The sequence below is a fragment of the Arachis stenosperma genome, chromosome 6 (genome assembly GCF_014773155.1).
Source record: "Arachis stenosperma cultivar V10309 chromosome 6, arast.V10309.gnm1.PFL2, whole genome shotgun sequence".
Lineage (NCBI taxonomy): Eukaryota > Viridiplantae > Streptophyta > Magnoliopsida > Fabales > Fabaceae > Arachis > Arachis stenosperma.
In genome coordinates this window covers 106,653,036-106,678,763 of record NC_080382.1, presented here as the reverse complement: position 1 = coordinate 106,678,763, position 25,728 = coordinate 106,653,036, and the positions used below count along the sequence as shown (strand labels likewise).

At 36.2% G+C, this 25,728-nt stretch overlaps 1 protein-coding gene across 1 annotated transcript; it reads left to right on the top strand.

Annotated features, from left to right (window-relative positions):
* Positions 1–18,769: 18,769 nt before the first annotated feature.
* LOC130936029 (uncharacterized) lies at positions 18,770–23,079 on the top strand. The gene is made up of 3 exons (XM_057866000.1): positions 18,770–19,079; positions 19,196–19,756; positions 22,600–23,079. Exons 1-3 carry the CDS (start codon positions 18,926–18,928, stop codon positions 22,941–22,943), a joined length of 1,059 nt encoding a protein of 352 aa, XP_057721983.1. The 5' UTR covers positions 18,770–18,925; the 3' UTR covers positions 22,944–23,079.
* The last annotated feature ends 2,649 nt before the right edge of the window (positions 23,080–25,728 follow it).

Sequence of the window (25,728 nt, the reverse complement as noted above, 5' to 3'; positions counted from 1 at the left end):
TTAGAGGTGTCCAGAGTTCTTAAGCACACTCTTTTGCTTTGGATCACGACTTTAACCACTCAGTCTCAAGCTTTTCACTTGGACCTGCATGCCACAAGCACATGGTTAGGGATAGCTTGATTTAGCCGCTTAGGCCTGGATTTATTTTCTTGGGCCCTCCTATCCATTAATGCTCAAAGCCTTGGATCCTTTTTACCCTTGCCTTTTGGTTTTAAGGACTATTGGCTTTTTCTGCTTGCTTTTTCTTTCTCTCTTTTTGGCATTTTTTTTTTGCAAGAAATTTTTTTTTTCTGCTTTTTCTTGCTTCAAGAATCAATTTCATGATTTTTCAGATCATCAATAACGTTTCTCTTGTTCATCATTATTTCAGGAGCCAATAATTTTAACATTCATAAAATTCAATATCAAAAATATGCACTGTTCAAGCATTCATTCAGAAGACAAAAAGTATTGCCACCACATATAAATAATTAGAATTTTCCTTATTAAGAACTCGAAAAAATTAAATTGCCTCTTTATTCTACAAATCTACTATTTTATTCATGTTTGATGATGATGAGAAAAATAAGTTATAACTTAATTGGAAATAAAGCCAAAATAGATATGCTAATTACTACTACTCCTATATAACTTCTAAGGTAAAATCCTATAATAATACTATCACAGAGTTAAAGCTAGAATTAGAACTTAACAACCTGTATTTTGGGAAGTGGATGTTCCTCTAGTCTGTGGGGTGCCTTCAAGAATTAATTTCTGACGCTTCAGCTCCCTTAAGTTCACATCCTTGCTCTTCCTATTCCCTTAGGTGCCATGATCTTAATGAGTTTTAGCTCAGTGATCATGGCAAATTACACCAAACTTAGAGGTTTGCTTGTCCTCAAGCAAAAGAAAGGAAAGGAGAGGAGTAGAAGGAGAGGCAGTTTCAAAAAAAAGATAAGATGAGTTGAAAAAGATATGAGAAGAAATTAAAAAGATTTGAAAAAGAATTGGATTGGAAAAAGATTTGTGTTTATGAATTAAGATACATTTGATATTTTTGAAAAAGGGATTTTAGAAATTAGGGTTTTTAGAAATTAGGATTAAAATTTTTGGAATTGAAACATGTTTATGCAAGAAATCATGAATTGAAACATAAAAATTAGAAAATTTGTGAAGAAAAACGAATTTTACTTCTTCCCCACCATTCTGGTGTTAAACGCCCAAACGCTGCATGTTTTGGGCGTTTAACGCCCAAATGTTGCTTCTCCTGGGCGTTCAACGCCCAGCTGATGCATCTTTCTGGCGTTGAACGCCAGGAAGTCCTTTGTCACTGGGTGTTTTTCTGAACGCCCAGGATGCTGTCAATCTGGCGTTAAACGCCCAGAAGGTGCTTCTTTCTGGCGTTTAACGCCCAGAAGATGCTCCTTTCTGGCGTTTAACGCCCAGATGGCTACCCTTACTGGCGTTGAACGCCCAGTGGATGCTTCTTTTGGGCATTCAACGCCCAAAATGTTTCTTACTGGCCTTTTTTCGCTAGTGAACTTCCAAATTCCCCTGTAACTCTGTGAATTCAAGCAATTGCTATTTTACCTTGAAGATACTTGGTCACATACCTGTAAAAAAAAGGAAATTTATTTAATTAGTAAATAAACTTTGTAAATGGCTGGGTTGCCTCCCAGCAAGCGCTTCTTTATTGTCTTTAGCTGGACTACCACTAAGCTCTAATCAAGTCTCAGTTTCGAGCATTCTTGCTCGAAGTTACTTTCAAGATAATGTTTAATTCTCTGTCCATTAACAATGAACTTTTTGTTGGATTCATTATCCTGAAGCTCTACGTATCCATATGGTGATACGCTTGTAATCACATATGGACCTCTCCACCGGGATTTTAATTTCCCGGGGAATAATTTGAGCCTGGAATTAAATAGCAGAACTTTCTGCCCCGGCTCAAAGACTCTGGATGACAATTTCTTATCATGCCATCTTTTTGCTTTCTCTTTGTAAATTTTTGCATTCTCGAAAGCATTGAGTCTAAATTCCTCTAGCTCATTTAACTGAAGCAATCGTTTTTCTCCAGCTAATTTGGCATCAAGGTTTAGGAATCTGGTTGCCCAGTAGGCCTTATGTTCCAGTTCCACTGGCAAGTGACATGCCTTTCCATACACAAGCTGGTATGGAGAGGTCCCTATAGGGGTCTTGAATGCTGTTCTGTATGCCCACAGAGCATCATCCAAGCTCCTTGCCCAATCCTTTCTACAGTTAATTACAGTCCGTTCCAGGATTCTTTTGAGTTCTCTATTTGAGACTTCAGCTTGCCCATTAGTCTGTGGGTGATATGGAGTAGCTACCCTGTGGCTAACTCCATAACGAACCAAAGCAGAGTAAAGCTGTTTATTGCAGAAATGACTGCCCCCATCACTGATTAATACTTTAGGGGTACCAAATCTACTGAAGATATGTTTCTGGAGGAATTTTAACACTGTTTTAGTGTCATTGGTGGGTGTTACAATAGCTTCCACCCATTTGGATACATAATCCACTGCCACCAGAATATAAGTGTTTGAGTATGATGGTGGGAAGGGTCCCATAAAGTCAATACCCCATACATCAAACAACTCAATCTCCAAGATCCCTTGCTGAGGCATGGCATAACTGTGAGGCAGATTGCCAGATCTTTGGCAACTGTCACAATTAAGTACAAATGCTCGGGAATCTTTATAGAGAGTAGGCCAGTAGAAGCCACATTGGAGGACTCTTGTGGCTGTTCGCCCACCTCCAAAATGTCCTCCATATTGTGATCCATGGCAGTGCCATAGAATCTTCTGTGCTTCTTCCTTAGGCACACATCTACGGATTACTCCGTCTGCACATCTCTTGAAGAGATATGGTTCATCCCAAAGATAGTACTTTGCATCTGTGATTAATTTCTTTGATTACAGCCTACTGTACTCTTTGGGTATGAATCTTACTGCCTTGTAGTTTGCGATATCTGCAAACCATGGCACTTCCTGGATGGCAAAGAGTTGTTCATCTGAAAAGGTTTCAGATATCTCAGTGAGAGGGAGGGACGCCCCTTCTACTGGTTCTATTCGGGACAGGTGATCTGCTACTTGGTTTTCTGTTCCTTTTCTGTCTCTTATCTCTATATCAAACTCTTGCAGAAGCAACACCCATCTTATAAGTCTGGGTTTTGCATCCTGCTTTGTTAGTAGATATTTAAGAGCAGCATGATCAGTGTACACAATCACTTTTGACCCTACTAAATAGGATCTGAATTTGTCAATGGCGTAAACCACTGCAAGTAGCTCTTTTTCTGTGGTTGTGTAATTTTTCTGTGCGTCATTTAGAACACGGTTGGCATAGTAAATGATGTGCAGAAGCTTGTCATGCCTTTGTCCCAACACTGCACCAATGGCATGGTCACTGGCATCACACATCAATTCGAATGGTAATGTCCAGTCTGGTGCAGAGATGATTGGTGTTGTGACCAATTTAGCTTTCAGAGTCTCAAATGCCTGCAGACACTCTTTATCAAAGATAAATGGCGTGTCAGCAGCTAGCAGGTTGCTCAGAGGTTTGGCGATTTTTGAAAAATCCTTTATAAACCTCCTATAGAATCCTGCATGCCCCAGAAAGCTTCTGATTGCCTTAACATTGGCAGGTGGTGGTAATTTTTCAATTACCTCTACCTTAGCTTGATCCACCTCTATTCCCTTGTTCGAGATTTTGTGCCCAAGGACAATTCCTTCAGTCACCATAAAGTGACATTTTTCCTAGTTTAAAACCAGGTTAGTCTCTTGGCATCTCTTTAGAACAAGTGCTAGATGGTCAAGACAGGAGCTGAATGAGTCTCCAAATACTGAAAAGTCATCCATGAAGACTTCCAGAAATTTTTCCACGATATCAGAGAAAATTGAGAGCATGCACCTCTGAAAGGTTGCAGGTGCATTGCACAGGCCAAATGGCATCCTTCTGTATGCAAATACTCCAGATGGACATGTGAATGCCGTTTTCTCTTGGTCTTTTGGATCTACTACAATTTGATTATAACCTGAATATCCATCCAGGAAGCAGTAGTGTTCATGACCTGCTAGTCTTTCTAGCATCTGGTCTATGAATGGTAAAGGAAAATGATCCTTTCTGGTAGCTGTACTGAGCCTTCTGTAATCAATATACATACGCCACCCCATAACTGTTCTTGTAGGAACCAGTTCATTTTTTTCATTATGAACCACTGTCATGCCACCTTTCTTAGGGACGACTTGGACAGGGCTCACCCAGGGGCTATCAGAAATAGGATAAATAATCCCAGCCTCTAGTAACTTAGTGACCTCTTTCTGCACCACTTCCTTCATGGCTGGATTCAGCCGCCTTTGTGGTTGAACCACTGGCTTGGCGTCACCCTCCAGTAATATCTTGTGCATGCATCTAGCTGGGCTAATGCCCTTAAGATCACTGATGGACCACCCAAGAGCTGTCTTGTGTGTCCTTAGCACTTGAATTAGTGCTTCCTCTTCCTGTGGCTCTAAGGTAGAGCTTATGATCACAGGAAAGGTATCACCTTCTCCCAGGAATGCATATTTTAGGGAAGGTGGTAATGGTTTGAGCTCGGGTTTAGGAGGTTTTTCCTCTTCCTGAGGGATTTTCAGAGGTTCTACTATTCTCTCTAATTCCTCTAGATCAGGCTGAACATCTTTAAAGATGTCCTCTAGCTCTGATTTGAGACTCTCAGCCATATTGACCTCTCTTACCAGAGAGTCAATAATATCAACACTCATGCAGTCATTTGGGGTGTCTGGATGTTGCATGGCTTTGACAACATTCAACTTGAACTCCTCCTCATTGACTCTCAAGGTTACTTCCCCTTTTTGGACGTCAATCAGGGTTCGGCCAGTTGCTAGGAAAGGTCTTCCTAGAATGAGAGTTGCACTCTTGTGCTCCTCCATTTCCAGCACCACAAAGTCAGTAGGAAAGGCAAATGGCCCAACCTTGACAATCATGTCCTCAATCACGCCTGATGGGTATTTAATGGAGCCATCAGCAAGTTGAAGACATATCCTGATTGGTTTGATTTCTTCAGTTAAACCAAGCTTTCTGATAGTAGATGCAGGTATTAGGTTGATACTTGCCCCAAGATCACATAAAGCTTGCTTGGTACAAGTACCCTCTAATGTGCATGGTATCATAAAGCTCCCAGGATCTTTAAGCTTCTCAGGTAAGCTTTTCAGAATGACTGCACTGCATTCTTCAGTGAGGTAAACTTTTTCAGTCTCCCTCCACTCCTTCTTATGACTTAAGATCTCTTTCATGAACTTAGCATAAGAGGGTATTTGCTCAAGTGCTTCTGCAAACGGGATCTTTATTTCAAGAGTCCTGAGATAGTCTGCAAAGCTGGCAAATTGCTTATCCTGTTCCGCTTGGTGGAGTTTTTGAGGATAAGGCATTTTGGCTTTGTATTCCTCAACCTTAGTTGCTGCAGGTTTATTACCTACATAAGTGGGTTGGGAAGCCTTTTTAGAAGGGTTGTTATCAGCACTTGTATGTGACTGATCCCCCACTGGCATTTGAATGCCAGGGTTGGAAGCTGGAGTGGCGTTAGACGCCACCTCCTTATTTGTTACTGGCGTCTGAACGCCAGAACCATGCTCCCTTTGGGTGTTCAACGCCGGATTCATGCTTGTTTCTGGCGTTGAACGCCAGAAATGAGCATGGTCTGGGCGTTGAGCGCCAGCCTTATTCCTCTCTGGGCTCTGACTGTCCTTAGAGGGATTTTGAGTAGCCATTTGTTCATTTCTTGGCTTCCTGCTGCTTTGAAGTGAGGTATTTAATGTTTTTCCACTTCTTAATTGAACTGCTTGGCATTCTTCTGCTATTTGTTTTGACAGTTGCTTTTCTGTTTGCTTTAACTGTACTTCCATATTCCTGTTAGCCATTCTTGTTTCCTGTAGTATTTCCTTGAATTCGGCTAGCTGCTGAGTTAGAAAGTCTAATTGCTGATTGAATTCAGTAGCCTAATCTACAGGACTGAGTTCAGCAGTTACTGTTTTAGCTTCTTCTTTCATGGAAGATTCACTGCTTAGGTACAGATGCTGATTTCTGGCAACTGTATCAATAAGCTCTTGAGCTTCTTCAATTGTTTTTCTCATATGTATAGATCCACCAGCTGAGTGATCTAGAGAAATTTGAGCTTTTTCTATTAGCCCATAGTAGAAGATGTCTAATTGCACCCACTCTAAAAACATCTCAGAGGGACATTTTCTTAGCATCTCTCTGTATCTCTCCCAGGCATCATAAAGGGATTCATTATCTCCTTGTTTGAAGCCTTGGATGCTTAGCCTTAGCTGTGTCATCCGTTTTGGAGGGAAATAGTGATTCAGGAATTTTTCTGACAGCTGTTTCCATGTTTTTATGCTGTTCTTAGGTTGGTTATTTAACCACCTCTTAGCTTGATCTTTTACAGTAAATGAAAACAGTAATAATCTGTAGACATCCTGATCTACTTCCTTATCATGTACTGTGTCAGCAATTTGTAAAAATTGTGCCAGAAACTCTGTAGGTTCTTCATGTGGAAGACCGGAATACTAGCAGCTTTGCTGCACCATGATAATGAGCTGAAGATTCAACTCAAAGCTACTAACTCCAATGGAGGGTATACAGATACTACTCCCATATGAAGCAGTAGTGGGGCTAGCATATGACCCCAAAGTCCTCTTGGACTGTTCATTTCCGCTTATGTCCATGTTGGAGTAAAGGGGTAATGTGGATTTAAATTTTTAGTTTATAAATAAAAAAAAATTCAAAATAAAATAAAAATCAAAATAAAAATAAGATAAAATAAGAAAATTAAAATAAAAAAAATTAATAAGAATTTGAAAATATTTTATGAAGATTTTTGAAAAAGTGAGGAGAGAGAAAGTGGTTAGGATATTTTTGAAAAAGATAATTTTTTTTTAACTTAAAAAGATAAGAATTGAAAAATTTTAAAATTGAAATCTGAATTTTAAAAAAAAATTTCGAAAAAATAGTTCAAAATTAGTTAGAAAAGATATTTTTTTGAATTTTGAATTTTATGATGAAAGAGAAAAACACACAGAAGACTCAAGACTTAAAATTTTTAGATCTAATGCTCCTTATTTTCGAAAATTTTGGAGGGAAAACACCAAGGAACACCAAACTTAAAAATTTTAAGATCAAAACACAAGAAAAAACTCAAGAACACCTTGAAGATTCACAAGAACACCAAGAACAAAAGGAAGAACACCAAACTTAAAATTTTTAGAAAACTTTAATAAAATTTTCGAAAATTATATCAAAATTAACAAGAAAACACCAAACTTAAAGTTTGGCACAAGATTAAATCAAGAAAAATTATTTTTGAAAAAGATTTTCAAAAGGACTGGTGCCCAATCATCAAGAATATAAACCAATACTCTAGCCAATTGGGAGTAAATGTAACACTTGTTTTGAATATGTATATTCCTTTTGGAAGATTAATGCTTTAAAAAGAACACAAGTGAAACAAGAAAAGACACAAAACAAGAAAAACTCAAGATCAACAAGAAAGATAAACAAGAACAACTTGAAGATCAATGAAGAACAAAGAACACAAATTCGAAAAGTTAAAGAAAAATATAAAATATGCAATTAACACCAAACTTAGAACAAGACACTAAACTCAAGAAAAATTAACAATTAATTAAGAAAAATAATATTTTTGAAAAGAAATTTTTGAAAAGAAACTATCCTATCAGATTTTAATGACTCTATAACAATAAAAATAAATTATTCCTAATCTAAGAAATAAAATAAACCTTTAGTTGTTCAAACTCAAATAATCCCCGGCAACGGCGCCAAAAACTTGGTGCATGAAATTGCAGTCACACTTTTGCAATCCGCACAACTAACCAGCAAGTGCACTGGGTCGTCCAAGTAATACCTTACGTGAGTAAGGGTCGATCCCACGGAGATTATTGGTTTGAAGCAAGCTATGTTTATTTTATTATTCTTAGTCAGGATATTAATTAAAATTATCAGTTGGAATTATTAGATTGGAAAAATAAAAGAGAATAAAATCGTTACTTGTTGTGCAGTAATGAGAAATATGTTGGAGTTTTGGAGATGCTTTATCCTCTGAATTTCTGTAATGTAATATTCAACTCAATTGTTTGTAAAGCACGTCTACGGTAAGCTGTATGTAGGGTGTCACCATTGTCAGTGGTTACCTCCCATCTTCTCAGTAAAAATGGTCCAGATGCTCTGTCACAGCACGGCTAATCAGCTGTTGGTTCTCGATCATGTTGGAATAGGATCCATTGATCCTTTTGCGTTTGTCATCACGCCCAGCAATCGTGAGTTTGAAGCTCGTCACAGCCATTCAATCCTTGAATCCTACTCGGAATACCACAGACAAGGTTTAGACCTTCCGGATTCTCAAGAGTGGCCGCCATCAATTCTAGCTTATACCGCGGAGATTCCGATTAAGGAATCTAAGAGAAGCTCATTCAGTCTGATGTAGAACGGAGGTGTTTGTCAGGTACACGTTCATGGATTGAGGGAGGTGATGAGTGTCACGGATCATCACCTCCTTCATAATTAAGCGCGAATAAACATCTTAGATCGGACCATACACACATTTGAGTGAAATAGAAACAATTGCATTAATTCATCGAGACGCTGCAGAGCTCCTCACCCCCAACAATGGAGTTTAGAGACTCATGCCGTCAAAGTGTATAAAATTTAGATCTGAAAATGTCATGAGGTACAAGATAAGTCTCTAAAAGTTGTTTAAATAGTAAACTAGTAACTTAGGTTTACAGAATATGAGTAGACTAAGATAATTGGTGCAGAAATCCACTTCTGGGGCCCACTTGGTGTGTGCTGGGGTTGAGACTAAAGCTATCCACGAGATGAGGCTTTTCTTGGAGTTGAACTCCAAGTTATAACGTGTTTTGGGCGTTCAACTCCGGATCATGACGTGTTTCTGGCGTTTAACTCCAGACAGCAGCATGTACTTGGCGTTCAATGCCAAGTTACATCGTCTTTCTTTGCGCAAAGTATGGACTATTATATATTGCTGGAAAGCCCTGGATGTCTACTTTCCAACGCCGTTGAGAGCGCGCCAATTGGACTCCTGTAGCTCCAGAAAATCTATTTCGAGTGCAGGGAGGTCAAGATCCAACAGCATCAGCAGTCCTTTTTCAGCCTAACTCAGATTTTTGCTCAGCTCCCTCAATTTCAGCCAGAAAATACCTGAAATCATAGAAAAATACACAAACTCATAGTAAAGTCCAGAAATATGATTTTTGCCTAAAAACTAATAAAATTTAACTAAAAACTAATTAAAACATACTAAAATCTACATGAAATTACCCCCAAAAAGCGTATAAAATATCCGCTCATCAGGTACATGGATAGTGGATGTTCAAGGCACATGACTGGAAGGTCAACCTACTTCATCAAACTAAATAAGTATGATGGAGGTTTTGTGACCTTTGGAGATGATGGTAAAGGTAAAATTATTGCTGTTGGAAAAATAGGTAATGAGCAATCTACTTTCATTGATGATGTGCTTTTGGTATGTGGTTTAAAGCACAATCTTTTGAGTATAAGTCAGCTGTGTGATTTAGGATATTTAGTTGTTTTCAAAAGGCTTGAATGCTGTGTTGTTAATGAAAAGACAAATGAAGTGATGTTTGTTGCCAAGCGTTTCAATAATATGTATGGACTTACTCTTGATGAACTAAAGAATCAAAATGTAGCTTATCTTCACTCTAAAGAATCTGAAAAGTGGTTATGGCACAAGAGATTGGGCCATGCAAGTATGTTTCAAATAAACAAACTTGTAAAGAAAGAATTAGTAAGAGGTCTCCCTTTGATAAAGTTTGACAAAGACATCACTTGTGATGCTTGCCAAATGGGAAAACAAACAAAAAGTTTTTTTAAACCAAAGGAAGACATCTCTACTAAAAGACCACTTGAGTTGCTACACATTGATTTATTTAGTCCAACAAGAACTCAAAGCCTAGGTAGTAAACATTATGGTTTAGTAATTGTGGATGACTATACTAGGTTTGGTTAGGTTTTATTTCTTGCACAGAAAAATGAAGCTTTTTCAGCCTTTGAACCTTTTTGCAAGAAACTTCAAAATGAAAAGGATTTAAAAATATCTTCTATAAGAAGCGATCATGGAACTGAATTTGAAAATAATTTGTTTGAATCCTTTTGTGAGAAATTTGGAATATCTCACAACTTCTCTTGTCCAAGAACACCACAACAAAATGGTGTTGTGGAAAGAAGAAATAGAAGCATACAAGAGATGACAAGAGCTATGCTTTGTGAGAGTAATGTTCCAAAATTCCTTTGGGCTGAAGCGGTTAACACAGCTTGCCACATTTTAAATAGAACAATCATAAGGAAATTTTTTAAGAAAACCCCTTATGAACTTTGGAAAGGCTACCCACCAAAATTAGATTACTTGCACATCTTTGGATGCAAATGTTTTGTTTTAAATAACAAAGAAAATTTGGGTAAATTTGATCCAAAGGCTTATGAGTGTTTGTTTGTAGGATATTCCACAACTAGTAAAGCATATAGAGTTTATCATCAAGATGCTAGAATTATTGAGGAGTCCATACATGTTACATTTTGTGATACTAACTTGGTGCAAAGCATTTTGGAAGATTGTGATGCAGGAAATCAAGCTCAAAAGGAAGATTAAACTACTCAAAATCATGGAAAAGAAAATTCTGGACAAGCTGAACCAGAAACTGCAAATGCTGAAAATTCAAGAGACAATTCCATTTTGTCTCATGAATCTGAAGGAAATCCTGCAGCCAGCAGCGCCCAAAATCCCTTGGTGACTGAATCTGCCTCCAAGTCCACCAGACCTCGTGAGTGGAGATTCTTGAAGAATTATCCTGAGGAATTTGTCATTGGGGACGTCTCTCATGGAGTGCAAACAAGGTCTTCCACTAGAAAGACAAATGAAGGATCCAACATTGCCCTTCTATCACAAATAGAGCCTCAAAACGTCAAGGAAGCAGTTAGTGACCCTTCTTGGGTTAAAGCTATGGAGGATGAGCTTCTTGAGTTTGAAAAGAACAAAGTATGGACTTTGGTTCCAAGGCCAAGTGGAAAGAAAGTGACCGGCACCAAGTGGATATTTCGGAACAAGTTGGGAGAAGATGGTAGCATTGCAAGAAACAAGGCAAGGCTAGTGGCTCAAAGATATGACCAAGAAGAAAGAATAGACTTTGATGAATCTTTCGCCCCTGTTGCCCGAATGGAAGCCATAAGACTTCTCTTAGCTTATGCTGCATTTTGTGGTTTTAAATTATATCAAACGGATGTGAAATGTGCATTTTTGAATGGTGTGATAGATAGAGAAGTGTATGTGGAGTAGCCTCCTGGTTTTGAAAATAAAGAACATTCTAATCATGTTTTCAAATTGTCTAAAGCTCTCTATGGTTTAAGACAAGCTCCTAGAGCTTGGTATGAGAGACTTAGCTCTTTTCTTTTGAAAAATGGTTTTCAAAGAAGCACCACTGACACAACTCTATTCATCAAGAACTCTAATGATTCTTTTATTCTAGTCCAAATATATGTTGATGACATTATTTTTGGATCAGCAAATGAATCCCTTTGTTCTGAATTTGGAAAACTCATGACAAGTGAATTTGACATGAGTATGATGGGTGAACTTAATTTCTTCCTTGGGCTGCAAATTAAACAAACTGACAAAGGTATTTTCATTCATCAAGAAAAGTATGCCAAGGAATTAGTTAAGAAATTTGGTATGGAAAATGCCAAACCCATGGGAACACCCATGCATTCTAGTTCTAAATTAGATAAAGGAAAAACTGAGAAAGATGTTGATGAGACTAGGTATAGAGGAATGATTGGTTCACTTATGTACTTAACTTCCTCTAGACCCGATATTGTGCAAAGTGTTGGATTGTGTTCTAGGTTCCAATCCAAACCTAAAGAGTCACATCTTTCTGCAGTTAAAATGATCATTAGATATGTTCATGGCACATTTAATTTTGGTCTTTGGTATCCTAAGATTGATGATTTTTCTGCAGTTGGTTATTGTGATGCAGATTTTGCTGGTGATAGAGTTGATAGAAGGAGCACTTCTGGTTTATGTTGCTTCCTTAGAAAGTCCTTAAATGTTTGGTCAAGTAAGAAGCAACCAACAGTGGCCTTATCCACTACAGAGGCTGAGTATATAGCTGCTTCTTCTTGTTGTTCTCAACTCTTATGGTTAAAAACACAGCTTGCTGATTACAAATTAAAGGCTGAAAATATTCCCTTGATGTGTGATAATATGAGTGCCATTAATATTTCTAAAAATCCAGTTTTGCACTCAAGGACGAAGCATATTGAAGTGAAATTTCACTCAATAAGAGAACATGTCCAAAAAGGGGATATGAGTATTCAATTTGTTAAATCTGAGGAGCAATTAGCAGATATTTTTACAAACCATTAGCTGAGGATAGATTCTGTATGCTTAGAACTTGTCTAGGAATTTTGAGTTATGATTCTTTATTTGAAAATTGCTGATGTATTTGCTGGAGATTTTTGTCTCATAAACAGGTATGAGACAATTCTGGGCAGGTGATGAACGTCTCCATCAAGCCAGCGTGTTCTGAGCTTGTTTCAAATGAAAGATAATCTGGGCCAACCTCAAAATCAGATCTAGAGTGGTCCATTGTGTTTCCTTAAATCCAACTTTCTCTGGGCCCATATGTGAATGTTACATTTTTTGGTGATGGGCTGTGTGTTTATTTTTTAATAATTTTTCATTTAATGTTTATAATCCAAAGAGATTTTCAGTTTATTTTTTGGTTTTTCAAAATTTAAAATTCATTTCCTGTTTTTATCTTCAAATAAAATCAAATCTTAAATTTATGAGGCCAGGTCTTTTCATGTCATTTCAAAAAGTGATGCAGTTACATGGTTTTGGAAAACCACTTTTGGGTACGGTTACCAACACTTCCTCTCTTCCCTCCATAACTTCTCCTCAACCCTTCGGTTTCTTCCCTCTCACTCCACTGTCTCTCTTCCATCAAAAGCCTAAATCTAACCAAAAATGGGGAAGAAAGTTATTGCCAAAAGAGCACCGCGTGAGAAAATCCATAAACTTCCAGGATATCCTAGACCATCAACTCGTTCTCAAGACACCACTTTTACTCCATCACCTTCTCCTCCTACCTCTCCTCCTCGCACTTCTCCCATGGCACGGACCAAGACTACACCGAGGTACCCTGCTCCTGCCAAGCTGACACCACCACCAAAGGCCACAACTTCCAAGCCAGGCTCCTCAAAACTTGGTTCTGCGAAGCCTAGCTCCTCCAAGGGCAAACGTCCGGCGCTTGAGGAACCTGTTCCCAAACCAACACAACCCAAATCCAGGTCGGTTCCTGTGCGCTCTCAACGAGGTAACCCTCATCTCCCTCTCAAATCTGTTAGAGAACCCGACATTGACCTTTTTGCTCACAAATCACACTTCATGACATCTCACTCAGACTATAACCCCCATCGTTTCAAATCTTCCATGAACCATGACTTTTATGAGGGAGTTATTCAGTACCGTAATCTATGTCCCTCTTTTCTTGCTGATTTACCTGATTTGAAAAAGAAAGGTTTTCCTTTTGTTGAAAATCTAGAATTTTTAGACTGGAATCACCTTTTCAAAATCAAAAAACCAGTATATCCTAAGTTAGTCAAAGAATTTTATGCAAACATGACCTACCATGAAGGAAGTGTGCATTCTTATGTTAAGGGCAGAGACATTATCTTGAATAATGAGACAATCAGTGACTCCTTGAAGTACACTGATGTAGGGCCGTGTGCTTATACATCTGTGAAGTGGGATGAAGGTGTTGGTATCTCTTACCATGATTCTTTGGCTCACATTTGTGAACATGTTTCATTAATCGATGGCATCACACCTACTCACAAAGCCCTCGGATATGAACATGCTCAGTTGCACCGTATTGTCAACCACATTTTAATTCCTCAAAGTGGTTCATATCAAAGGGTTTCTTACACGGACACACTTGTTTTGTATGCCCTAATCACTAAAACAGAAATCTCTTTTGCCTATTTGATGGCTAGATACATGTTTGATTCTGTTAGAAGTGTGAAAGATAAAGCACTACCTTATGGCATGTTTTTAACTTACATATTTGAAAATTTTGGTGTTGACCTGTCAAATGAGGATTATGAAAATAGACATTCATACCTAAAAGGGGGTGGTTCAGTGAAACAGCAAAAAGGGCCAACTAGATCTGAGAGAGTGGTTCTAGATGATGATGATGAAAAGTTCATTCCAGATGACTCTCCTCCTCCTTCCACCGAAGGTACTTCCATCTCCACTGGGAAGAAATCTGCTCTGCTGAATGTGGTCAAGGATGTCGCTCAAGAGTTTGTTTCCCAATCAAATCACTTGATTGCCATGAGTAAGGAACAAAGGAAACTAGCTAGCAAGCATGAGAACTTTCCGAAGAAATCAAGGGATAGGGTGGCTGTGCTCATGACCTTTATTGATAACCTTCAAAATGATGAAGACATTGCCACTGATGTTGAAGAGGAAGCTGCTTTGGAGGGGAGTGGTTCTGATGCCTAGGATTTGTCTCTTAAAAATTGCTGCGGCTGCTCATTTTTTGTCTCATGAATTCTGTTTATTTTGCTACTTTTGATACTTGGATGATTGTAATAACCTTAGATTTTGATGCACTTATGGTAGTTTAGTTAGTTATTTGGACTATGCACTAACCTTTCTTGCAGGGTTTCTAGTGATGTTTTTGTTGATCCGCCCTTGATGACAAAAGGGGGAGTAATAGTTATGATTTTTCTGATTAGAACTGAACTTTATTTTGCAAATTGCTTTTGTTTTACAATATGCTGTTGCTGCTGTCATGATAGGAAATACTGGGCTGAATATGTGTTGCTGGTTATACAGAATACCTTAGTCAAGTTACATCTTGAATAGCTCTTTTTAAGCTTAATGTAAACAGGAACAAAAAGAAAAGAGCATAGATTCAGGGGGAGCTACTCTTGAAAAGGAAAAGGGGAGCAACGCAAGAGCAAATGAAAATCAAAGGGAGTTTCTAAACCTTACTCAAATACAATTCCTTTTGATTATTGCTTAAACCATGTTTGTCATCAAGGGGGAGATTGTTGAGTTAAGAAATTAACTAAATTAATTAGTGATGACAAACATTATTTTTGGGCAAAATAAATAATTAGTGTTGATTAATTATTTTTACTTTTTTACTAATTGTTTATTGTTGCAGGCCAAAATTTCAATAGCCCAAATGGAATAAAAAGCAATTAGCAAGGATGATTGGGCTGAAAGCAAAAATCAGAAGCCCAAGAAAAAGCAAAAGATAGAAGCCAAAGAAATCAGATGGGCCAAACGGGTTACATGAACCAAACCGATCCAAGCCCGTATCCATCCCACAAAGCTTCTCTTGTAAGATTGAATTCTTTACTCCTCCAAAATGTGCAACGTATCTCTTCTCTCTGACCAAGTCAAATCAGCTTCAGAAAAGTAAGAAAGAGAACGAGAGTGAAAGAGCTTCTTCACCAAGCAAAACACCAAAGAAGCAAGAGAGAGAAGGGTTAAACTTGATACGCAGAAATCTAATCACAAAATCCAAACCAAATCAAGCTTAGGTTAAAGGTAATCCATCTCATCTTGCTTGCATCAAATCTTCTTCTCTTCTTCCCAACTCTCTGCTCTATCCGAAAATGGCATTCAAGGGAAAGTTATTCTCTGCCCTATTCTGTTTCACATCAACGGTCACAAGTGATACTTGGGGACCAAGTAGTTTTTCAATGGCTAAGATCAAGTTGACCATGAGAATATTTCTATGGTTACTGCTTTGTGGCTTTCGGTCAAGATGATGAAGTCAGAGGGAAAGTTTCTACTCTGGGGATTAAGGTGAAAAAGTGAATCTGTGGGTTGGTGAAACTCAAGGCTCAAGGTGTTGACCTTGGAAGAAGAACCAAGCAACATGCAAGGAGATAAAAAGAAGCTTGCTGTTCATTTAGAGGCAAGGAGAAAAAACCAGAGTTTGTGAGTTGTGTTCTGTAAAACTCCTCTACTTGGATAATGCTCTCTTTCAAAGAAGCATTCGGCCAACACTGAAGAATTGTATCTGAGGTTTGCAAATCTGGTTTTGTACATAGCAAAGAGGCTGCTGATGAAGTCAATCTCCTTCATGTTTTACTGATTGTAATATACTTTTCAAGTTTATCTTTCTGTAATTTCTTATGAGAAAAGGCATTGTGAGAAAGCTCAAGTAAAAGCCATGAATGGAAAAAGGCTGAGTGATACACTTGAGAGAAAAGCCTAGAGTTAATTTTCTGATTTCTTTAGGTTGACTAAGTGTCTTGTATCTTGTACCTGTTTGGTATCCCTTTCTTAGTTGGGTTAGCACTAAGAGTGAATAGTTAGGAGTTAGCATAGCTAATGTCAAGTTAGGATAGAACTTGAGTGTGAAATTGGTGTATGTAATTCTGTTAACTATAGTGAAATTCTTCCATAATTGTGGAAGAGACTGGATGTAGGTTGCATAGCACAAAGCAACCGAACCAGGATACATGCTGGTGTTTACTTTTCTCTTCTCTGCTGAGTTCTGTTTTCTGATATTCATGAGACAAAAATAAATTGTCTCATAAATTTCTGCTGCTGAGTTCAAACAGAATCAGAATTGTAATTTTGTTTAAAAATGTCATAACAGCAACTTAAAAGGAAGGCATAGATTCAATCCCCTTTATCTAAGCCTACCACAACCTTCAGTCTAAAATTAATGGAGAAGTGTGCATAATGGGATGCATATTTAATGGATATGACGAAGTAAAGCGGTTTTTAAAATTTGGTGTGAGTTGGGAATCTCAAACGTTTTGGGTTTAAATTTTGTTCTTAAAATTTTAATAAACAGAAGAAAAGTTTTATTGAATCGACATATTTTTTGTTTTAAAAAAAGGAATCATCGATTTAACGGGACAATTTGTTGGCTAAAAATAATTTAAATTTCATAATGAACAAATTAAAGACATTTCTCTGGGTTATGTCGAGAAGGTGTTCAAGGTGATGGAAGAGAAATCATCGAATAACAAATTAAGTAGATCGAATATGCATATCAAAAATGAGGATTGATGATTAAAATAATTGGGAGGCCAATAATTGAGACAGTTAAAGACAGTTACACACTATTGTGGCAGGACAATTGTGGAACACGTGAAGGAATTTTAATTGTTTGAAAATGGCTATAAATAAACATAGTTTGGAAGGAATAGGGGTTGGAATTCGTTTTCAAAAAAAGCTCTTGCAATATCACATTTTCAGAGAATTTCTGATTTTGTTCAAAATTCTTTTTTTTGTAGGATTCTTTTCGTAGTCTTTCACTTTTATTTTAATTTCTTTTGTAAATTTTTTTTCAGTAATTTATTTTTTTATAAAGTCTATTTTCTTTCTTTGATTTCAATGTATTCATATTTTAAAGTCTTTTGATCATATTAAAGACAATTTATTACTTTCTTTAAATTTAGTCATTTATTTTGTTTCTCTTACAATCTTTTTCATTCTAAACTTTATAACTTTTATCTTTCTATTTTTACGATATTTCTTTTTCACTAGTCCAACAAAAATTTTTAATACACAATTAAAAACTGAAATCTTTAAACAATAATAAATTTCACTCCTAAATTATTAAATATCAAACCAATTCAGATTTACTATCAAGAGCAGCATAATATGCTAACAAGACTGGCATAGGGATGGGTTGAATTCATTTCATTTCATTTCATAATGAGTTTCATGCTTAGTTGGATGCCAAATTAAAGCATTCATCGATCATCAATGACCATTATTTTCTTTCTTTAATTTTTTCCCTTTTAACGAGTCCTTCACAGTTGCTACCTTTTCCTTTATCGGCGTGTCATTCACCAGGATCCCGTGGTGTAAGTGGAGCAAATTAAACTTCGCTACTTTCTCACAATCATTTACTATTTCACTGCATATATATGGTCCTCCACAAAACAACAATGAAATATGAACAAATCGATCTCAAAACCAAAAATACACAAAGTTAAAGAAATAAATAAAACATTACGTACCATAATTCCGAAATGTCTCAAAAAATTTAAAAAAGAGATTGACAAGGAAAAGAAAGAATGAAATATTTTTGTTATTCAATTCACTGCTAGCTAGCTCCTTTTTTATATTATTTTTATGCCAATTAATAATAATAAATATTTTTTTATTTTAGAAAAGTAGTATCAAGTATATAAGTGAGTTGACACCAAAAGAAAAAAAAAGTATATAAGTGAGTTTCAAACAAGTTTTTAATCAATTTTAGTGTTAAAATAACACAAAATTTACTAAGTCTCAATAATAAAATTAAAAAAAAAAGTGAAACGTAATTGGAATTTGACACAAAATATTCTTTCACAACTTTTATCATTTTAGAAGCTTCCTATTTTTGTAAATTCAAGGTATGATATCATTTTTTGTCTTTCAAAGGCCAATGCAACCATAACAATAATGATTTTAAAAGTTAATTATATTGAATCTAATTGCTATAAGAATTAAGATTGACTACTTTTTTTTCTCTGGAAAAAAAAAATACATCTTTAATTAACAGTACTTCTCGTAAGATATAGTTGTGGATCCCACTCATTTATTTAAAGGTGAATTATCCTCAATCAATTTCACATCTAAAAAGAAACTAACCAAAGAGCATCTTCATTATTTTTTTTTTTAATTTTTCTTTTGACGAGTAGCAACAATAATAACTCTGCACGTGCAGTTTGCTTTAACTTGCATTGTTCTTGCGATAACCGTTAACCCTTTACACAACCTCCATCCCCAACACACAGTAGTGTTGTGAATGAAACAACCCTCACAGAGAGAAAAACGAGTAGAGAGACAGTGATGAAGAGGCAAACCAGCGCAGTGTCACCGTCGTCATCCCGGCGAGAAAACGCGCCGGAAAAAATCCACGCCAAGACCATCGGCTGCATGTCTGGCATTCTCCACCTCATCTCCCGCTCCAACAGCCGCAGCCAACGCCGCTTCCTCACCTTCGGTCCGTTTCACATTCTCCTGTAAAACACCAAAATCCTTTTCATTCTTCGCTAAATTTTTTTATCGTTCACATAACTAATCGTTTCTTTTTCTTTTTTAATTTCACCTCGTTATCAGGAAACAAGAAGAATCCTAAGAATAATTCTTCTTCCGCCGTTTCCTCTATCGCCGCCGTAGAAATATCAAAAGAGGAGAAGACTTCCGAAGTTGCCGCCGGCCGAAAATCGATATCGCCGTGCGAGGTGCCGAGAAGCCCGACGTTACCCGCGGAGATTCGCCGGTCTCGTGCGACAAAGCCTCAATCGCCGACGCCGGAGAGTCGCTCGCCGGCTTTGGTGGCGAGGTTGATGGGACTGGAGGAAGCATCGGAAGCTGCGCCGTCGGAATCGGTGGCGGAGAAGAGGCGGCAACTTCTCGGAGCGCTACAACGGTGTGATGAGGACTTGAAGGCGCTGAAGAAGATTATCGAGGCGGTTCAGTTGACGGATCCGCTGCCATCGGCTGAGCCGGAGGAATCTAAAACCGCCGGCGAGTTCGATGGTAAGATCAAAACGGTTTCGGAGGTGAAGTGTACGGTGGTTACCGGCGAGCAGCAGCAGCCGAGTCCAGTGTCCGTACTCGACGAGTTCACTCGTTCACCACTCAGTCCGAGTTGCCATTCGGGAAGACATTCATTCGGTAAGTCACTCCCTTACTCTTCTCTGCAGTCTGTACTCTGTATCAATCATCAACCTTTGCATTTTAATTCTCATTATTTTTACTTATAATTTTATTTATATATTTATTTGACCTGTGGGTATATTTCTCTCAGTTATCTTGAATTTTGTTATTTTAATCTCGGTGGTGAATCCGCGTATAATAGCAATATTAATGGTTTACAAATTCTGGTAACGTCTGGAAAGTCCATTATTATTTAGGTTTCCTTAACATGTTCGTTATTTCCCCGTCCCCCCCCCCCCCCCCCCCCCCGGCCGCAGCTTATAGTCATAGAGAGGATGCTTAATTATCTCCACTTTAATTTGAATGAATATATTAACAATTTAACATATGCTGCATGGAAGTGTCACATGCATGATGATATATGAGTGTTCTTTGCTTAATATTATTCTAGCCCATTTTATGGCTTTGAATGCAAACTAATTCAAATTAATTTCACATATTAATATACGTGACTTTGTTTATGGGCAGAATATTCTTTACTAGAGTTCCAGAGCAAGATTTTTATTAGATGAATTATCTTGAGAGGAATAAAAATTAGGTTTTTGTCTTTCCTTTTGTAATATAGATATATGGACGCATCTTGAATCTCTCTCTTTTTCTTGGTCTCTGCACTTTAGTAAACATTAGAGTAACTTTCAAAAGTAGTCTATCTTCTGTGGCCCTTAATTAGGTACGAAATGACTAAAGTGGAGAAAAAGAATGTGGCAACATCGATAAATTTCCTTTCTTATTTCATTATGGTGATTGATATAATATTTAAAAGGTGGGGCTTAATTTATTAAAAAAAAGTTAAAAATTAATATTTAATTTAAAAATATAAAAATAAATTATTTTTAAATATTTAAAATTTATTATAAAAAATAAATTAAGTAAAAGTTAAACACTAAATAATAAATATTATAGAATTGATTTTCATTAATTACTAAAAGTAGTCGTATCTTTTTTAACTCTATTTTTTTAGTTTTATACCTTTTAGTTTTTTATTATTTTTTTATAGTATATAAGAAAGATCTTTTATCTTCTGTCACTTCTTATTTATTATTTTTAATATCAAAATTAAAAACATATAAAAAATTATAGATACTTTTCAGCTACCTTATAATATTCACATTAAAATTTTTCTTCCTTTATTTTAATAATCTTTTGGATTATTACTATATTTCTCAAAGGCAAAGGGAAAGTAAGTAAACTTATCTCGATATATATAGGCTTAATCCGTACGTTCGTCCTTTTTCACCACAATACAAAACCTCAAGTTTTAAGAAAGTTACTTATTTGTGACTCTAATGAAATAGTAGAACTAATGTTTAGAATCTCTAAGCTAGAAAGATGCATATATAGTTAGCATACCAAAGTAAAGTTCTATGCATCTGTATATATTTTAAGGCCAAAGAAGAGGAGACACATGCATACATACGATGATGATATTTGATCCAAAAGCACCACTATCTCTATCAATGAGCTTTAGGATTCCCAAGTCTAAGAAGGTGTAGTAACTAGTAAAGTAACCATCATGTCCATCATAGTGGGAGACAAATTGATTTCTTCTCCCCCCACACCCAATTCAACACAAAGTGATTTACAGCTACCACTGTATCTGTTATGATGAAAACAATGAATGATTCCTCTTTTAATATCTTCCAATTTTTTTTTTTGGGTGACACTTTAAAATCTTCCTTTGAATGTATTCGGCTACTGATGGTACATCTTGACATAGAGAAAAAAAAAAGTTCCCATATTCCCCTCCCAACAATTATTATAGTTTCTCGGTAGAAACCAAAATTAAAGAGAAGCCCAAATGTCCGTTTTATTCTGATAGGAAAAATAAATTACATGGAACTTTTGGCATATGGATCATGGACCACAATTTTGTACCGTGAGAAATCAAATATGTCTCATGAGTCAGTCAAAAGATGCTCAAAAGAAAAAGGGGGAGAGAGAGAGAGAGAAACTTAAAGAAAGAAAAGAGAGGGCACACAAACCTTTGATGAAGTTTTACCTGCCACTTCTGCCCCATGCAGCAACCCACCTTTTCAGGGATCGGTTAATTTTTCTACCCCACACCCAGGCCACAGCCCTCTTCCCCCAACAACCAAAGTGCCCTTGTGCTTTTCATGCCTGTGCATGAAACAGCAATTTGCATTCATTCGTGCGGTGCCTTTGAAGATGACATTGTCTTTGCTCAGAGTGTGTTAGAGGGAACATGAGTTATTGTTATATCATTGTGGTCATCTCCATTGCATGACTCCGTCAAAATGTTCATTAATTGGGTCTAGACATATCCTCGGTCATAAGGAATAGGGATATCCTTGACTCCTTCTCTTGTTGTTATTATAAGGATAGATACTTCATTTATGGTTGCGTTTTAATCATGAATAATTGCACATAATTACAGTAGAAAACAATCTTCAAATTTAATCATCTTAATTACTATGAATATAATAACATCAATCGTCAAGAATGACCATGGTTGTTTCAAACAAAATGGTAGACTTCCTGCCCAAAGAAACACTAAGAGAAAGAAAAAAAAATGTTTTATTTGTATTCAAAATATATTAATTCAATATACAAAAGAATAGTGTATATATGGAGCAACTTGTTTATTCCCATATACTTAATTTGCATTAAATTTTTCATCTCAGCATTGACTGAAATTGCTTAACAATGACTATATATATATATCTGAATTCTTAAATAAACATTGGAGTAAAAATTATTTAATATTCATTACTGTGACATATCTATAGCTATTATAAATTGATGTTCCAAATGTGGTGTAATTGGCACATGTTTATGCGCAGGGCGAATACAGCTGCAACAGAAGCAACAGCAGTTACTGAAGAAGCCTGGAGAGGAAGAAATCAGCAGCACATACATCTATGAAAGAATGACAAGTGAGTTGGTACATAAAAAAGTTATCGAAGATGAAGATCATCATTCAGTTATGTGGAGTAGCAAAGCCATGATAAAAAGTGTGGAGGAAGTGTGTAGGGACATTGCTTGGGGAGAAAAGCGAGAGCTTGGAAGAATAGGTTTGGCTTTGCAAGATCATATCTGCAAGGATTTGATTGAAGAGGTTGTTAGAGAATTAGGTTGCTTTTACACATTGCCTTTTCAGGCCTGTAAGAGAAGACTATGCTTCTAACTATACCCATCCTCTTTTTCAACATGTTAATTATATCAGTTAAACTTACATATATTGGCCTTACAGATTACAGATTTACAGTCGACTCAGAATATTATTTGTGCTATAAAGATGTACGACACATCATTTATAAATACTTGCTGGCTGTACGTGTTCACTATGGATTCAAATCTTTTATTTTGTTTATAGAGTAAAAAGATAAAATAAAGAAAACCAACAGCAATTTATTTTTTGAGAAAAGAAGAATTAACAGGAAACAGCATTTAGTACCTCAGTTACAAAATTTACCAGTTTCTACAAAATTTGCATTGTGATGGTATTAATTTAGTAATTATTTGTGAAATAATTTTATGTACTAAATTCATTTTACACATACATGTCCATCAACTCCTGAATCAATGATATATTTGGTATTGATATATGTATGCTCTTGTTTGCATGTGTTGGAGGTTGAGATGTTTGTGTAATAGTGCGATGTTCATGTGGTCATGGACCTTAAGACATTAAACCTTTGAGTAAGACTGTAAGAGTCATTACACATTGAAGTTAAAATTGAAGAGGAAAGTTGGTTGAGTGGTCAGCTCACTCGTCCGCTTCAGCAAGTGTTGGGGGTTCAAATTCCGTCTTGTGCATGCAACAATCTATTGGCCAGTGACAGACCCTTAAATAGAGTTCAGATTCTCGACGGATTAGTTCTTGACATGGCGAGTTGGGAGATACCGTTGGCTTAAACTATATAATTGATATATATTGAAAATTAATATTTTGACTTTTATCAAATACAAATTAAAATTATTATTCTGCTTACCATTCCTAAAATTATGTATAATTATAGTTATTTTTATATTTTCACATATATAAAGTAGGAGACCTGCTACATATATAAACTCTTTTTATTTATAAGTCATATAAATTGGGTCAAGTCTAACAAAAACAAGCCTCACCTATACGAGCGTGTAAACACGCGTGCTACTCAACGGTTTTCTAGCGCGTTTATTCACGAAGTCACCATTATGAAAGACGCTTCTTCTTTTTCCTTGATCAAAACTACAATCACCAAGATTCAAACCACGTTCGAAAACTCTGAAAAAACTCAAAATCATCGCCAACATTTAAGGAAATCAACAAGAAAACTTCAAAATCTCCATAAAAAAATACTGAAACAAAAGAAGAAATATTATTCAAGGTACTATTTCACTAATCTTTGAGATTTTTCAGTTTTATGTTTCTCAGTTCGAATGTGAAACACTATACTATCGTATTTCTGTTTATTAAGTAGATTCATTATGTGCTCTTGGTTAAAAATAGATATTATTATTCTCGTCAAACTATTTAATAGGTGATAACTGTTTCACGATCTATTTAATGTACATTTTAATGCATTTTTGTGCATGTTTGCATGTTTGGAACTGAGTTTATATAAATAGAAACTTTCGCTGCATATCAAGTAAATTTGACTGTAACTAGTATTGTTGTTTTTGAATTTGTACCTATGCTTCTAGTGTCATTTTATGCATATTTGGTTGACTTGAATATCATTTTAAACTCATATAATATCATGTAATCTAAAAAATAATAGAGGTGTATGTGACAGGTATTTGAATGTATGTGGCTGGTATTTGGGTGTATATCAATCAAATTCGAGTGTAACTGGTGCTGTTGTCCTATACCTGGTGTAATTAGAAACAAAGTATTATCTTGTGCTTTTGGTGTCATTTTATGCATATTTGGTTGACTTGAATATCATTTTGAACTCATATAATGTCATGTAATCCAAAAAATAATAGAAGTGTATGTAACTGGTATTTGGGTGTATATCAATCGAATTCAACTGTAATTGGTGCTGTTATTCTATACCTAGTGTAACTAGAAACAGAATATTGTCTTGTGCTTCTGGTGTCATTTTATGCATGTTTGGTTGACTTGAATATCATTTTGAACTCATATAATGTCATGTGTTCCAAAAAATAATTAAGGTGTATGTGACTGGTATTTAGGTGTATGTGGTTGGTATTTGGGTATATCTGACTGGTATTTGGGTGTATATCAATCGAATTCGAGTGTAACTGTTGATATTTTTTATCTATTAACAATATTTTAATTTATTCCTAACAGTAAAAATGACAAGTAAGAACCCTGGTGAAAAAAAATACAATGTAAGCACACATATATCTTAGGCCAACTCAATTTTTCTTTGTATAAATATAGCTTACTTAAATGATTCTCGTTTCTTAAATACAACAAACCAAAGATTTGAGATGCTCAACAAGACTATTGAATAAAAAGTTCTAACACATGAGCGAAGAAAAGAAAGTCATCGTCCAGAAATTAGGATTTGATGTTTTGATGCACATCTCACTAATGAATCTGCTACATAAACTCTTGAAACAGTTGGCATATAGCTTCAATGTGGGAACAAACAAATTGGACACCCAATACAGTGAATTGATCATCAATCCTGAAAATATAAAAGCTGTACTTGGCTTGAATAAATCTGGTAACTGATTGCACAAAACCTTTATACTTGCATTCTTTGTAATCTATTCTTTGTAATCTATTATTCTGAACTCATATTATCTAATGTAATAAAAAAATTTGAGGTGTATATGCCTGGTATTTCAGTGTATTTTAAGTGAATTAGAGTGTAATTAGTTATCTTGTTTTGCTGCTTCTGTAGGGAACCTGTTTCCAGAAAAAATTAATTTAAAAGAGTTATCTGAGGAGGAAAAAGAAAGTTTTAGAAGGTTCAAAGGAAAAACATTGAAGAATCTAACGGATGAGATGA

Excerpts from the sequence above, each read along its gene's own strand:
- LOC130936029 (XM_057866000.1), top strand. The coding sequence starts at position 18,926 with ATGAAGAGGCAAACCAGCGCAGTGTCACCGTCGTCATCCCGGCGAGAA. Across the intron at positions 19,080-19,195 it reads ACGCCGCTTCCTCACCTTCG|GAAACAAGAAGAATCCTAAG; the intron begins GTCCGTTTCACA and ends CCTCGTTATCAG. Across the intron at positions 19,757-22,599 it reads TTCGGGAAGACATTCATTCG|GGCGAATACAGCTGCAACAG; the intron begins GTAAGTCACTCC and ends GTTTATGCGCAG.